Source organism: Oenanthe melanoleuca, chromosome 15, assembly GCF_029582105.1.
Source record: "Oenanthe melanoleuca isolate GR-GAL-2019-014 chromosome 15, OMel1.0, whole genome shotgun sequence".
In the NCBI taxonomy this organism is placed as follows: Eukaryota; Metazoa; Chordata; class Aves; order Passeriformes; family Muscicapidae; genus Oenanthe; species Oenanthe melanoleuca.
Window position 1 is genome coordinate 3,607,825 of NC_079349.1, and position 15,281 is coordinate 3,623,105.

General features: G+C 42.7%; 2 protein-coding genes across 7 annotated transcripts in view; one reads left to right on the forward strand and one right to left on the reverse strand.

Moving 5' to 3' along the window:
- The window catches only part of ALDH2 (aldehyde dehydrogenase 2 family member), a 157,950-nt gene that overhangs the window by 126,691 nt on the left and 15,978 nt on the right, over positions 1-15,281 (forward strand). The window lies entirely within an intron of this gene.
- Positions 1-15,281, reverse strand: part of HECTD4 (HECT domain E3 ubiquitin protein ligase 4) — a 67,388-nt gene that overhangs the window by 45,627 nt on the left and 6,480 nt on the right. For all 6 annotated transcript variants that reach the window (XM_056504691.1, XM_056504687.1, XM_056504690.1 and 3 more), the window contains exons 2-13: positions 11,855-12,372; positions 9,063-9,152; positions 8,581-8,711; positions 7,461-7,569; positions 6,659-6,797; positions 5,294-5,464; positions 4,310-4,502; positions 2,820-2,981; positions 2,611-2,724; positions 2,262-2,402; positions 1,693-1,925; positions 1,148-1,293 (exon numbers count right to left, since the gene is read on the reverse strand). In XM_056504691.1, the coding sequence (XP_056360666.1) occupies positions 1,148-1,293; positions 1,693-1,925; positions 2,262-2,402; positions 2,611-2,724; positions 2,820-2,981; positions 4,310-4,502; positions 5,294-5,464; positions 6,659-6,797; positions 7,461-7,569; positions 8,581-8,711; positions 9,063-9,152; positions 11,855-12,372 (2,147 nt within the window). The remainder of the gene's footprint in view (positions 1-1,147; positions 1,294-1,692; positions 1,926-2,261; positions 2,403-2,610; positions 2,725-2,819; positions 2,982-4,309; positions 4,503-5,293; positions 5,465-6,658; positions 6,798-7,460; positions 7,570-8,580; positions 8,712-9,062; positions 9,153-11,854; positions 12,373-15,281) is intronic.

Genomic DNA, 15,281 nt, shown 5'->3' on the forward strand with positions numbered 1-15,281 from the left:
GCACTTCATGCCTGTCTGAAGTGCTGAAATTACACAACTTTGCCATTTCCTTTCCCTTTTCTTTTTCAGTAACAAAAAAAAACAAAAAAAACAAAAAAACAAACAAACAAAAAAAAAAAACTGGGATGTTTTTCAGCTTCACACTGAGAGCAGAGATTACTGCAGCTGCCTTCCCTCCAGCTCATGCTGATCCACTCTGATAGAAACCTCAGGAAAAGTTATCACACGCTGCCAGCTCCCTTTGAGGGTTCCACTGGCACCAGAACCTCCCAAGGAGAAAACAGAAGGAAACATCAGCCAGTGGGGACCCTGGAGCTGTTTAACAAGGCACTGGAACACACAGGTAGTACAAGGTATCCATGCAGATGACAGGAGATACAACCCTGAAAATGCCAGGCAATCCTCCTGTGCCAAACTATTCTTCACTCAGAGCTGCACAGAGCCACAGACATTTGGAATGTTGTGATTCACACCAAGAAAATGCAGGGTGATCTTAAAAGATTTTGTTCTCAATCTCTGGAGCACTTCCCACTGGAAAATGCAGGTTCTGTTTGTCCTTGGCACACTGGAGCCAGCATTCCTTGGCCCTGAGGTTTCCCTTATCTCCTTTTCAGGAGATAAAACCACAGTTTTATTTTTCCCTGGGCCTTCAGCCTCAGAGCATTGCTCAAGTATTATTAATCCCTCCAGTATTATTAATTCTGCTTCTCCTGATGCTCCTTTTGTCCAGTGTTACCACTTAAAACACTGAGGTAAGAACTGCCAACACCAGCTTTGCCTTTGCCTGAACACCACAGCAAATAAATAAGGAACTTGTTCAAGGAAACTTTGCTTGAATTTAGCAACTATTTTATAATAAACATTAAAAAAAATTCTTAAGAAAGCAAGTAAAAAAAAGAAACAAATTACAAATAAGAAAGTAATTACTACCTGTTATTTCATCAAGACCAACATATTGTATTTCTCTTCTTCCACAGACACACACTGGAATAATTTAATTTATCATATTATGTCTTAAAATCCATCACACACATTTTCTCCTATGAGTATAAAATTAAACTAAATACAATGTAAGTGTTCATCTGTCACTACATTTCAAAGAAATTAAAATCTAAGTTAGGTTAAACTTGATAAAACAGATATTCACCTAATAGCCAGACAAACTTCCTTCTGGATTTCAGAGCAGATCTGATCCCTTGGGGCCATCAGTAACTGCCACAGTAACAGCCCAGACCTTCTGACAATGTCTCTGTTCCTTTCAGTTTGGGGGCTGAAGAAAAATTTAAAAACCACCTAAGAAAAATTAAAAACAACAGTATTAATATTAAAAATATAAATATTACTTACATTAACTTATTTTCTGCAGTCAGTTTCCCAAACTATTTGTGTGGGTCTAGAAATCTGAGAGTGAGAATCTGATTTTGAATCAGCAAATGGAAGGGAGGCAAACACAAAGAAAGAAGGAAATAACCTCTCTGTGTTTTATTTTAATCTGCAAAAATCGAGATTATATTTAAATTAGGGCTCTTAAAGGAATATATAAAATATTGTAAAGCCACTGCTAACCTCCATTACATGCATTCCAATGGAGAAAAATAAATTGAATAAACATGAAACCAGTGGTTGCCTGTACTCCAAAGCAGGTTTTTCACTTTTCCATGTGCATTTTGAAGCCCACTGAAGGTTCTGTACCTGGAAGACGACGAGGATGCAGCGGATGATGCAGGTGTCTCCATTGACCATGGCCTTCTCCATAATGTCACAGATGCTGCTCAGGTGATGGGCTTCAATGGGATGCTGCTTGCCCAAAAAATTGCTGATGGGGAGGTTGTTGCTGGCTGCCAGGAGGTTGAGTTGGTGGATGCACATGGCACCAACATGGTGCAGTAATTGGTTAATGACCTCATTTGTGGTTATTGCATCCCCTGGAAGGAGAGGAGAGTTCAAATGCTGTCTATAAACACAGACTGCATCATTAGTCTTTGCCTCTAAAATGCAATAAATCAACTTTAGGGCATAAAAGGATTACCCAAAACACTCTTCTAATGTGCTGAAGGCAGCAAGAATCTGGAATCTTCCACATATCTCACTTTGTACTTTTCCCTCTCTTAAATCAAAGCTAAACCATGACCAATAGTGACAACTCTTTTCAGGAATTAACTCTGCTTTTAACAGCAAGGCAGTTTCTGTCTGCTTTTCTCTGCCACTCCTGTGTTTCACTTCCCCTTTGTACAAAGTGCTGACTCCTGGGTTCCCCTCACCTTTGGGCTCTGAGATGACGTGACTCACTCCCAGCCTCTGGCAGACACAGTGGAATGCCTGGTTCCCAGGATTGCACCACTGATCAATATAATCATTGGAGCATGTCCAGATCATGTTATTCATTGTATCATAACAAGCACCTGAGAGAATAAAAATATTTCATGCATCAATTTAGTAGAAAACCAGACTGAGGCATCTTTTATACGCACCATAAACCCAAACCATTTGCTTTAAAAGCTGATAAAATTTCACAATGGACATGCAACCCCACCCCACTGCAGAGCAGCTGACTGCAAACTCAAACCCAGATGGATTGTTTAGGACCTGAGGGGCTGCTGTGCTCCTTACCAAGGCCTGGCACCAGAGCCCCCCGTCCGAGCGAGCTGCCCGCGGCGTCGATCAGATCTGCCCTGCTGGTGAACTGCCCATCCGAGATGTTGAACACCAGGCTGGAGGCAAGAACTACACAGAAACACAGCTCCAATCAATTCCTGAGGAGTTTATTGCATTCCAGGCAGCCAAGGACTCCCAACCTGCCACAAATGGCTCTGACTTACTTTTCAAGGAGGACAAAGCGCTGGTGCCCCCGAAGAGCGAGCGCGTGGCCGAGCTGCCGGAGCCCCCCGGGGGCGGCACCAGCATCACCAGGTAGGTCCCACACGTGTAGATTGGCGTCTTCCTCAGCATCTTCAGGGGCAGCCCACAGCTCGTGTTGGCAGCTGCAAGGTGCACCACAGAAAGGTCACAAACTGCACTTGTGCAGAACAAGGCAGAGCTCTGCTTGAGGCTTCAGAGGAATTGATATTTACAAGTTCTTTCTACAGAATTCCAGAATGGTTTGGGTTGGAAGGGGCGTTCAAGACCATCCCATTCCAGCCTCGTGGACAGAGACACCCCTTCCACGAGACCAGGTTGCTCAGAGCTCCATGAACTTTGCCTTGAGCATTTCCAGGGATGGGGCATCCATGATTTCTCTGTGGCCTCCCAACCTCACACGTTCAGCATAAATCCCCATAAGGCTACAGAGAGTTTCACAGGTTATTCAACTAAAGAGAACAATTTCAAAATAAAATAAATAAAAAATTAGGTACAACCAAAACGATTGAGAATTGTGTGGTGATAATTACACTGAAAGCACTTGAAGCCAAATGATCTCAGAGATCACTTGAGATTCACTATGCATTTATTATTTTAAGTTCTCCTGCTCCTCATGAAACGTAGACAGCCCAAATGATCTCCCTCCTGCAACAGCTGATCAACACTTTTTGAGTGCTGACTCAAGAATTAGCCAAGAATAGCCATTTACTCTCCTTTTTCTGTAGCACTTGAGTTGTTAAATGGCAAAACACAACCTTTAAAATAGCTCTCTGAGCTAACTCCCTGCCAAATTCCCTGGAAGCAGAGCCATTTAATGTATAATTTATTTCTATGGAAATACTTTCAGTTGTTTCAAATTGAAGAAAGACAACTCATGTACTTGTGAAGGAAGAAAAGAAATAATTCAGGGTAAACTGAATAAAATCTTCAGACAAATCTAACAAAGCTCCAGATCATCCTGAAAGCCATCAGTGCAGTTCATTCAAGATTCCCTCATTAACTTGGGTTGTTTCTATAAAAGAATACCCAAACATTGTGCAGATTACCTCAAAAAGTGCAAAATCACCTAAGATTTGTAATATTCCAATGACTGGTGAAGCAATAATTCCATTTTCTAACCTGCACGCCATTTTCACACACCAATTAAAAGCCCAGTTGAGCTGCCAGCAGAGAAATGCTACATCAGATTGTCCAAATTAGCTCAATAATGGAATTGGAAAAAGCTGCTTCCCATTTTCCATCCTAAACTTTCCTCACAATCCTAATTTAGCAAAAGAACTGATAAATCCAACATTAAGCAAATACTCTGCGGATCTTCCAACTACATATTTGGGGAATAAAAGACAAAAATCACACTTTTTTTTTTTTTTTTAAACCTGTCCTAAGAGATCAGTAATAACCAAGATGGATGCTGTGTGTGTTAAGAAATGCCAAGTGAAGAGTTTCTGACCTGCCTGGTCCTCCTTGAGGGTGTTGGAGATGGTGGAGCCTGTGAGGGCAGCCAGGGTGGCCGAGGGGGAGGCGCGGTACCGGGACAGGCGGCTCAGCAGCATCTCATTGATGCTCTTGGCAGATTCCCCCTCTTTCCTCATCAGGATTATTCTTTCCTGCAGAGGATTTGCTATACAAATGCCATTTTCTACCTAGGAAAATGGAGGGGGAATACTTTAGATGTTGAAATCCATAGGTAAGAGATCACCCGAATTGTATCACGTGGGAATACAAAGTGAAACTTTGCTGATAGAAATTCTTGCAAAAACAAAGTTCTGAAAGCAAGACAGGAGTTTTTTGTTGTTTGTGACTTCATGGTCCAATAGAATGATTTAATAGAAGATATCTATTATCTTTGAGATATTTAATAGGGTATCTTCTATTTATGCCTGTTCTTAAAAGATAGAAGTGCTTGTCATAAACTTGAGTTTATTTAGGAAACTGTGCTTAAAAATACATAATCCTCTTGTATTTTCTTAGTGGTCTTTCACTTGCAAATCATCTGGCTCTGAATCATTTCTCCAGGCAAAAAGTGTGAGCAGTGATTTCTTCAGACCATGACGTTGAGGGGATGTTTTACTGCAGAATGCATCTCTTAATGAAGCTGTGATTTAGAGTGTTAGGGATTTTCCATGAGTTGTACTACTACAGCCTCCCAATTCCAGCTCCACCATCCCACTCCATCCTCCTCTGCTGAGCAGAAATACAGACATAAAAAATACATTTTATCCTACAAGAGAAGTCATATTGCTAAATATAATAATCCTCTGGAGATGGAATTGGACAGTTCACCTTCTGTTCAGTTATTTCACATAAATTCATTCAGATCATGCACATAAATATCCAATCTTAATATGTCAATTAAAAACCGCTGAATTTAATTAAATAATTAAATAGGCTCATGCTACCAACATCAGGCATAGAAAACACTCAATTTGCTTACTATAATTTCAAAAATATCCATAAAGACAGAGTGGCCTTTGGGGGTTTTTTCATTGAGGCTTGCAGGAGACCAAATCCAGTAGAAAAAGGTGCCATCTGAAGAAAGATGCACGGTGGTCATAGTGCTGCCAACTGGGAAGTGATTTACTGGCATTGGGATTATCTGACATACCTATGAGACAGAAAGCATCTTAACAGGTCTGATTTTACAGTTTGGCCTTACAAGTATGAACAGTATGAAAAAATAAATAGAGATCAAATGCAGTTAGTGCAGAAGAGGCTTAATATTGGACTTAGTAGTAACATTACATTGATTTATTACCAACAGCTATTCTTTGATATTTGCCAAATATTCAAACCAGCTCACAGATCTCAAATTTAACCTATCTAAAAATAAAAGGATCATCTCCTCTCTAATGATGGAGAACAAACCCACAGTACCACAAGGAAAATACACATCCTATTGAGTCACCTACTTTCTGCAACTTCTCTCAAACATTGCTTGAAACTTGAGAAGAAAAGGGGAATCTAAACATTCTCAGTGTCAGGAAACACACTGGTCATAAATGTGTATATCCATCCTTAAAACCACAGCAGGAAAAACCCCAAAGTAAACAAACTACCTCCATTTTACACAGGGCAGCAGTTGTTTATCTGCAAAGCACAACCAGATCTGAAACAACACATGAATTTTGGGGCAAGGAAGAACAAAGAGCTGTGCAGGAATAACACATTATTGATTTAAATCAAAGTCCATCTTGCTGTTGTTTGATTGCTTTAAGGTGTGAAGACACTGGAATTGTGGAATATCCTGAGTGGGAAGGGACCCAAAGGGATCCTTATCCAACTCTGGCCCTGCACAGACACCCCAACAATCCCAGCCTGTGCACCCCTGGGAGTGGTGTCCAAATGCTCCTGGAGCTCTGGCAGACTTGAGCATTCCCTGGGGAGCCTGGGCAGTGCCCAGCACCCTGTGGGAGAACCACCTTTCCCTGATACCCAGCCCAACCCTGTCCTGACACAGCTCCAGCCATTCCCTGAGTCACAGAACAGAGATCCGAGCTGCCTCTCCTGAGGAAACTGTGGATGGGGTTGAGGTCTCCCCTCAGTCTCCTCCAGGATGAACAAGCTCTACCATTATACCCCATAATATAGAACAGTATAATTATAGATAAATACATATATTTCTATATAAACCACACTGAAGCAGTAACATCTCTACCACAACTTACACATTCACCACACGCTCGCTTCAAGGCGGGTTAGAAAAACCCAGTTTCACAAAACAAGGAACTTCAAGGACAATACCAATGAAAGCTGAAACGTGTGTGATTCACTCAGCCTGTTTTGTTCCTGTCCCCTTTACCTGCAGGGTATGTTGATCCACGAGCTGGAACAGGTAGTGAGGTTTGCTATCAAAGGACACGGGCCGATGGAGGAGTTTGCCGTTGCCAAAAGCCACCCAGCCCGTCTCCAGCTCCTCGTTCCGGCAGTACACAAACCCCCTGGAAAAAACCCACCAGCAAATTCAAACTCCTTCTACCCTGCCCTGCTTCTTTGTTTTCTGCTTCAAATAACTCATAACCACAGTGTTGAACTTTGACTGAACTTCCATTCAAGTCAGCAATTTTTGTTGTGAAAGGCTTTAAGTGTAAAAAGCCTTGTGGTTTTCAAGCAATGAAGAAGCAAGGAGGTACAGTGAGTCACAGCTGCACTAATTACTTAATGAATGACATAATTAGCAAACAAACACTCACAAACTCAGCTATAAATAAAAAGTCACAGAATTGGTCTGTAGTATATCCCTCTCGGCAAAGAATCAACCAATTCACTAGACATTAAAAAATAAAACTGAATCTAAAATTCTGCTACTGTAGAGTTTGAACTAATGGCCTCAACTGGTCCATTCCAACCTCAACTTGTTCTTTAATTTTAGACAAAACACACTCAAGAAGAATTTCAGATGAGAAACTCAATACATTAAAACAGCATTTAATGAAAATTCACAATATCATGGAATCTCAGACTGGTTTGGTTTAAGAGGGACCTTAGAGATCATCTCCTTCCAAGCTCCATATTCTCCAGTCTTGCTACTCCCAACAACTGGGAGAGGTTTCCCAGAACAGGAAGTTTTGGTCTCAGCAGCTCTGCAGAGCAGTGTCCCTTACCTCAGAGTTCCATGCAATCCTGATCCCAGCTTGCTGATCCCCCTGCCCACGGAATTGGTGGTGTACAGGTAGAGCCCATCGGCTGCAAGGCACCGGCCCAGGTCTGCATCTGGAGCAGGGGCAAGGACAGCAGAGAGCAGCTCTGTAACATTCCAGTGGGAACTCCCCATGGAAACCAGCACCTGCTCCTGGCAGGTCACTACCAACCCTTTTCTAATACTGAATTTATTGTTTGGTGCTCTAAGAGCTGCTGTAACACAGGCACAGCCCAGGAAACCCTGTGGTTTCCTCACATCTCCTTCAAGCCTCAGATGAGACACAGTGAGAAGGAAGAAGAATCAAACTCTGTGATTCTCCTAAAGCTGCTCCAGCCTTCCACCTCTGAACACTTCAATTAAGACAAAATGTGTTTGAAACACAGAGCAGTAATTATTAATAATCAAGATGGGACACAAATCCAGTCAATCTACTGAAGTTCACAGGATCTGGACACTCAGCTCAGGAGGGAAAAGTCCACTCACTCCATTGCCTAAACACCTAAAAAGAGATGTCTCCAATAAATCTGCAACTCAAATTTTTAATTCCTATGAATTGCATTAAATGTCATCAAAGCTTGAACTAATATTTCTAAAACCAAGCGAACTCTTATTTATTACAAAAATAGTAAGCAAACAAGGCAGTAAGAGCTGAGAATGAATTCAGGAAAATAAATACAAAAGAAAGCATTAAAAAAAGAACTTCAGAATCAACTGGGCAGAAACAAAAGCAGAGGGGGAAAAAAAAAAACAATGAACTTGTACTTCTAAAAATAAACTTGCTGTGCCACTGATAGCTGGCTATTGAACACAGAGATAGTGCAGGGGCAGTGATTATTATCTAACAAGGGGATAATATCCAAACTCTGTCTGACCCCTCTGAAAAATTCCCACTGGAGTCAGGAAGGGTCACTGGATCAACTGCTTTGGACTGTTTCCCACAACCTGACAGTTTAAACCAACAGCTGCTCCTCAGCAATCAAAAAGCAACATTTTTTGAGCCCCAAATCAAAAGTTTTACATTCATCAGCACTTAAAACATCCTGTCCTCCTCTGCTGATAGTGACAGGGATGAAATAATTCACCTTTATTCTCACTGCTGGCACCAGTGTTGGCATCAGGGGCAGGTAACATGTCCTCAAAGCCCCAGGACACGATGTGCTTCCCTCCAAGCAGGCACGAGGGGGACCCAGGGCCTCCCTCCAAAAGCAACAACCTTTAAGCAGAAAATAAAATAAAATGCCATGAAGAATAGCAGTAGGAAAAATTGGCTAAATTAAAAGTTAAGACAAAGATATATTCAAAGTAATTATTCTGTCACAGTTCATAAGCCACTTTAAGGAATCATCAATATTTAATGAAAAAAAAATAGAAACACCTAAAACCCAATCAATGCTTTTAGATTTGATTTCCTAATGTCTTCTGCACATGACTAATCTCAATCTTCCCTAAAGCTTTCAATAACTCCAAAGCCTTTTAATCAGTTTTAAAGACACTCCTCCCTACATGCACTCCACACATTTTGAGAGCTGCTGGAAAAGTTTCTAAGGAGAAAAGTTCTACAAACCTGTAGAGAACATCAGCCACAGGCAAGGACCCCAGCTCAGTCTGTTTCTGTAATAGATGCACTGTATGAACAAAGGTTTTCAGCGACCCTCTAAAAGGACAAGAAAAACATGAATTAAAGATGTCTATTGAAGGCACACTGAACACACACAACAGCAGCCATGGAGAACACCCAAACCACAGCCACAATATGGCATCAGCTTCTCATCTGCCTGGCAGCTCTTTCCTGGAGGAAGGGGAAGGAAGAAGAGAGGGAGACAGGCAAAATGCTGGGGAACCTCTGGCCTAAATTCCACCACTTTTTTTTTTTTTTTGGAAGAAAGCTCCAGAATGCAGGGAGAGCAGGAGGCACAGGCACAACAACAGGTTCATAAAGGCAATTTTCATAAAGGCACCTGATAAAACACCTCATCACTGCTCCTGCATTTCTTGCAGCTGATTAACCACATTTAGATCTCCAGTGCAAACCCTGGATCTTCCTGGCTGAGCCCAAGTGTGAGCGAGGGCTGCTGCACTCCCACCTGGAGATGCCTTTCCAAACTCAAACAGTAAACCAGACTCATCCATTCCTCATCAAGATTCTGATTACTTTTCACAGAATCATGGAAGGATCATCATCCAGCTCCCGGCCCTGCAGAGACAACCCAACAATCCCAACCTGTCCAAACTCTCCTGGAGCTCTGGCAGCCTTGACCATTCCCTGGGGAGCCTGGGCAGTGCCAAACACCCTCTGGGGAAGAACCTTCCCTTGATCCAACCTAAAAACCCCCCTGACACAGCTCCAGCCATTCCTGGGTCCTGTCCCTGCTCCCAGAAATCAGGGCTGCCCCTGCACTGCCCCTCCTGAGGAATCTGTGCACTGGGATGAGGTTTCCCCCTCACACCACCAAATCTGGATGATCCAGACAGCTTTAAAAATCTGTATTTTACAATTCCTCTTTTAAAGGTCAGGGCCATTTTCTGGAAGATGTGGTAGCTTTATTTCCAGGCATTACAGCCCACCTAAGCAGGAGAATTTGGCTGTGTCTTAGGCCACTTATGAGCTGCTTTCTTCACAAACAGGAGTGATCAGCTGCAGAGATCCTTGCCCTGCCCTCTGTTGAATCCAATCTTTTGCTGCTTTTGGTCAGTCAGCTCCCAAGCTTTTCTCCTCCACACCCCAATCCCTGTTTTCCCCAGTGACATCTTCAGCTCTTTGCTTTCACTGATAAACCTCAGCCTGGAGAAAACTGACACCAAACACATTAAAGCACCTCGATTAATTATTTAAAGCAATATTTACCCTGTTGTTTTATTTTTAGCAATAAGAAGCACCCAAGATTGCAACTAGGAATGTCAATAATAGTCTCATTTTCAAGGTTTTTTTCTTCAGCACATGACTTAGATATTTAAACGAGAAGTGTGAGGCTTTCAGAGGTGAATAAAGCACAACAGGATATTTCAACTCTCCAAGCAATGCAAGGCAGACTTGCAAAGAAAATAAAAGATCAACCTGAAGTTCAAAAGCTCTACTTGAAATTTAGTTCACCTGCAACAGAACATCCCATATTTCCTGCAAATTGACATCTGGGAAAAAAAAAAAGAAATGAGATTGTGTTTATCAAATCAAATTTCTCTGAGCTATGTTCAAGTACATTGCCTCTTAGATAAGGCAGTTGTCAGGACAGAATAATTTGCTACATACCATAAATTCCTCATTGACTTCATTAAAACAAGTGCACTAGAGATTAAGTAGGTTTCATTTGAATAAACCTTTTCCTAAAGCAAATTACACCATACCCTGGGAACTCCAACATCTTAAATCAGAGTACAACTTCACAGACAACGCTGGGACCTGGAGAAACATTCAATCCAACATTTCCAAAAGGCCCCTTGTGACTTTAAAGCCACATTCACGGGGCTTTGCAGAGGTTTTTTTATCTCCTCCCCTTCTCCCCATCCCCTAATAAAAGCAATTATTTGTCCTCAATCACCTGATGCCAAATCTATGCAGGACAAGGAGTATTTTAGCCTACAATAGTTGAACTCTTCACTGGCAACAAAATAAAAAAATAGCTCTAGACATTTGAGAGACAACACTGAAATCAAATCTGAAAGGAACTGCCCCAAAAACCTGGCAGTTCCACCTTCTCCACCCAAAGAAAGGTGCACAAAAGGGCAGGACAAAGGGAAAAGGAGACAACTTTTCTCCCTGATAAACACATTTGGAACCATTCCTAGAGCATCTCACTGCAGTAGAAGCAGCAATATGCACACGAGGCATTGCTAACCCAGATCCTTCTGCTTTTGCATATGCTAAACACATGCAAAATAGAAATGCTTAGTTTCACCCTTTCCAACCCAATATTTAAATACCAAAAAGGCTGGTGCAAGCTAAAAATAAGAATCACCAGTGCAGTCACATCATTTTTCATTTGTTTCAAAGGAAAGAGGGAATGAACATCAACCACAGCATCACCCAGGGGTGCTGGAGTCACCATCCAAAACCATGGATGTAGAATTTGGGGATACGGTTAATGGTGAATCATGGCTGGACTCTGGCAAAATTCCTTAATTCTCTCTATTTCTGGAAGAGTTCAAAAACCATGGATGTGGAATTTGGGGATATGGTTAATGGTGAATCATGGCTGGACTTGGCCAAAGCTCCTTAATTCTCTCTATTTTGCCAGTAAATTTTTGTGAACCTTGAGAACATCCGCTTGGGACGTCACCTTATGCCAAACCTCAGTTTAACCCTTGAAACATTCACAGAGAATTGTGGGATTCTCTGCTCTTTCAGCACAGCTCCCTTACCTCGCACAAGCCAAGGCAACCAGAGCAGCAGCAGCATTTTCCTTCTGCTTGTAGGGGATGTGCTGGCCGGAGGGGGCCGTGTCCTCCAGCCAGGAGCAGAGCAGCGACTCGATGCCGTTGAGGCAATCAGCCGGTTCCTTGGTCAGGCTCAGGGGCTGGCAGTCCCGAAGGCAATTCAGCAGCACCTCAGCCGTGATGTTACACAGGGCAGGGTCTGTCCTGCTCTGCGATTGGATCAGCGGGAACACCAGCAGCAGCCCCATGCGGGAGGTGAAGGGAGCCTGCTCCGGCTGCTGTAACAAGCCCTGGCGTTTGAGCAGCGCCAGCGCCTCCTCGTCGCCGGAGCTGTCGCGGTCGTGCTGCTCCTCCAGGGCGAGCTGGCGCTGCGCGTTCCAGAGCCCGCGCAGGGCGTTCAGCCGGTACTCCAGCAAACGCGCGTACGCGTTGCTCTGGTTCCCGCACACCGAGCGCAAGCGCTCCGCCAGCTCCGTCGGGTTCTTGGTCTCGAAGGTCAGGATCTAGGAAGGGAAAAGTGGGTGGTTGTAGAGGGTTTTTAAAATCCATATGGTTGTGGTGGGATTTTTTAGATCGGCTGTTCGCTGTAGCAGATGGAGGGATATTATTTTTAATTTCTGGGAATGGATAAAGCTAGACTCGCGGCCAAAGAACAGGTGAGTGGGGTTGTGTCCATCTCAGGCATAAACTAAAACACATGAACCTTTATCCATGGAGGATGGCAAAGGACTGCGACAGGAGGGTGCCACCCTGCCCATCTCGGGATGAGGAGTGCTGGCCATGAACTAAAACACATGAACACATCCATGGAGGATGGCAAAGGACTGGGAGAGCTGCCCAGGGAGGGTGTGGAGTCTCCCTCTCAGGACATGTCCCTTTGTCACCTGCTCCAGGTTTGGACTGAGGCATCCCCAGACATCCCTTCCCACCCCACAACTGTGGGATTCTGTGAGCCTGTTATTGCTGAGTCAGCATCCTCACCAAACCCATGTTTGGGGATTGCTGACAGGGATTTTTAAGCTTTCAATAAACAACAACAACAACAACAACAACACAGAGTGTAAAGAAAAACACACACACGAAGGAGTAGCTTGGAAAATAAACATTCCCCTCCTCTGGAGCTTTTTTCTGTAATCGAGGCAATTTTGCTAAAAATTTCAAAAGAACTGTGAGGTTGGAGGGTCCCAGGGGTTCAGAGCCCTTCTATGAAAACTAATAGGTCGCTAATGTTGTGTAATAAGAACATGCTTGTTCTAGTTTTGGAGCTCTTCAAATAAACACACAAACAAACCAACCAACCAGTTCTCTCCAATTCACCAAGAGTTCTGTTACACTGCCTCCCTCCCCTGCTTTTTTCCCTCCTCAGTTTTATCATCTTGCACTTAGCTATACCTTTCTCAAAATACCTCAAGTTGCTGCTGTAGTTAAAAACTACAGTCTCCTCCTCATCATTTCAGACAGAATAAAGAGGCTTTTTTGGCATTTCTAAATAAAACTGGAGACCAAGCTGGAACAACAGAAAACAAAGCATGACACAAAAATGTATTTATGGTTTAATACCCAGCCTGGGACTGGAAAACTCAGTTTTCAGTAATTTACAGACAACTTTTCTCCTTCCAGCAAACAACAACAGTGGAGATCAGCAAAGTCACTTAAGCTCAAGGAAAGCCATGAGCCAAGCATTTTCTGATACCCTGGATCCAGTGTCCAAAGGGATTTGGTGTCCAAAGGGCTTCTGGCCACATTCCAAAATGCTTCATCCACCCTCCAACACAATCTTTGGCTCATCTTTATGCTGGAAAACTGTCCTTCCACCATTTATAAATAAACATAAAGGTGGGAAGGGGAACGTGAGAGACAAAGCTGCCGTGGGGAATGGCAGCCAGGGTTGTTGGTTTTGTGGGGTTTTATAATTGCAGGCAGCAGTCATAGAGATCATGGAAGAAATGTTTCTGGCTAATTGCAGACTCCTGAACAGCTTGTTAAAATGCTGCAGGACAAATCACATCTGCCAGTGCCACACAGCCTGACTGAAGGCAAGGAAACAACTTTGCAGTAGGACATTCACCACTAGAGCCAGGAAAAGTTCACTCCAAAGGAATTCACATTGTAATTACACTTGAATGGGTCTTGTATTGAGCTCCTTATACCTAAGAAATCTCCTTTAATTAATTTCTCCAAGAGATTATGAACACTAATTCCTAAACCACATATTATGCATTTAAAATAACCACCTCCTGTTAAGTTGTGTGTTCTGCTGTCTCAGACATAAGTTTGTTTCCTGTTCTAGATGGAATCACTTTCTACAACAATTGGCTTTTGATTTTCTTGAACTAAACTGGATGGATTCTCCACTAAGTTTCCACAAGCTGCAGAAATGGAGGTAAAAGATAATTAATGTTTGCATTTTCAGAGTTAAATACTGAAGAATACAGGTGTGTGGTCTTTGGTAATAACAAAGATATCACCACAAGCCAAGCTGTGATGTACTTTGTGTTTCATGTCTTGTTTCTCAAATCCCACAGTTTACCAGAAAAATGAAAATTTTTTTTGCCTTTGATATGGCTCCACAGCTCTGAGTCTGTCTTGCAGCAATCAGGACAAGTCAGTGTCAAATATGTGCAGTTTTGCTGATGAAAAGCCTTTTCCTGCTGAAGTTTTAGTTTCTGCCTGATCTCACAGTTCCCAATTTGCTTTAAAAGTGTGCATGGTCTGTCTGGGATTGGTAAGAGTGTTTCTCTTCAGCCTTTCATAAGGGAAATGAGCACTAATTTGGGTAAATGATACAGGAAGTACATCAGCTTCAACAGATTTACAAGATCATTCCAAAATGGGACTTGGAGACTTTTGATAATGCAGTTTACATCATCTGATTTTCATACACAGCTTATGGAAAAAAAAAACTTAATTACTCAACACCATCTGAGGGGTTAAGCAGGCATTTGTACTTCCAGAAAACAAGAGGATATTAGAAGAAAGATGTGAGGTCACCTGCTACACAGGCCACTTCAGCAAATTAAATTAAAGGCTGTTTTCCTCAAAAGCCTTTTTACTAGAGGTCAGTACTCAGAGCTCCACAAAAAAGAGCTTTAAGACCAAATGTTCCCAGTGAGGCTGGGACAAACATCCTGGGAGCTTCCAGGGTTTGAACACATCCCAGGGAACTGCTCTGGTGTCAAACCCGGCTCTTCCCACCCCAAGAGTGACAGAGCTGCACTTGGTCCCTGCCACATCCATCAGTGCTTCCCTCTGGATACATTAAAGACTCCACACAGGAATCCCAGCCCTTGCCAGGGTTCTCATATCTCCAGGCAAAGCTTGTCATCTTCCAACTATATGAAGTCAAAACAAGTTAAAATAAAATGCAAGAAAACCCCCATCGTGTTCTTTCACAAATTCTGATACAGACAAC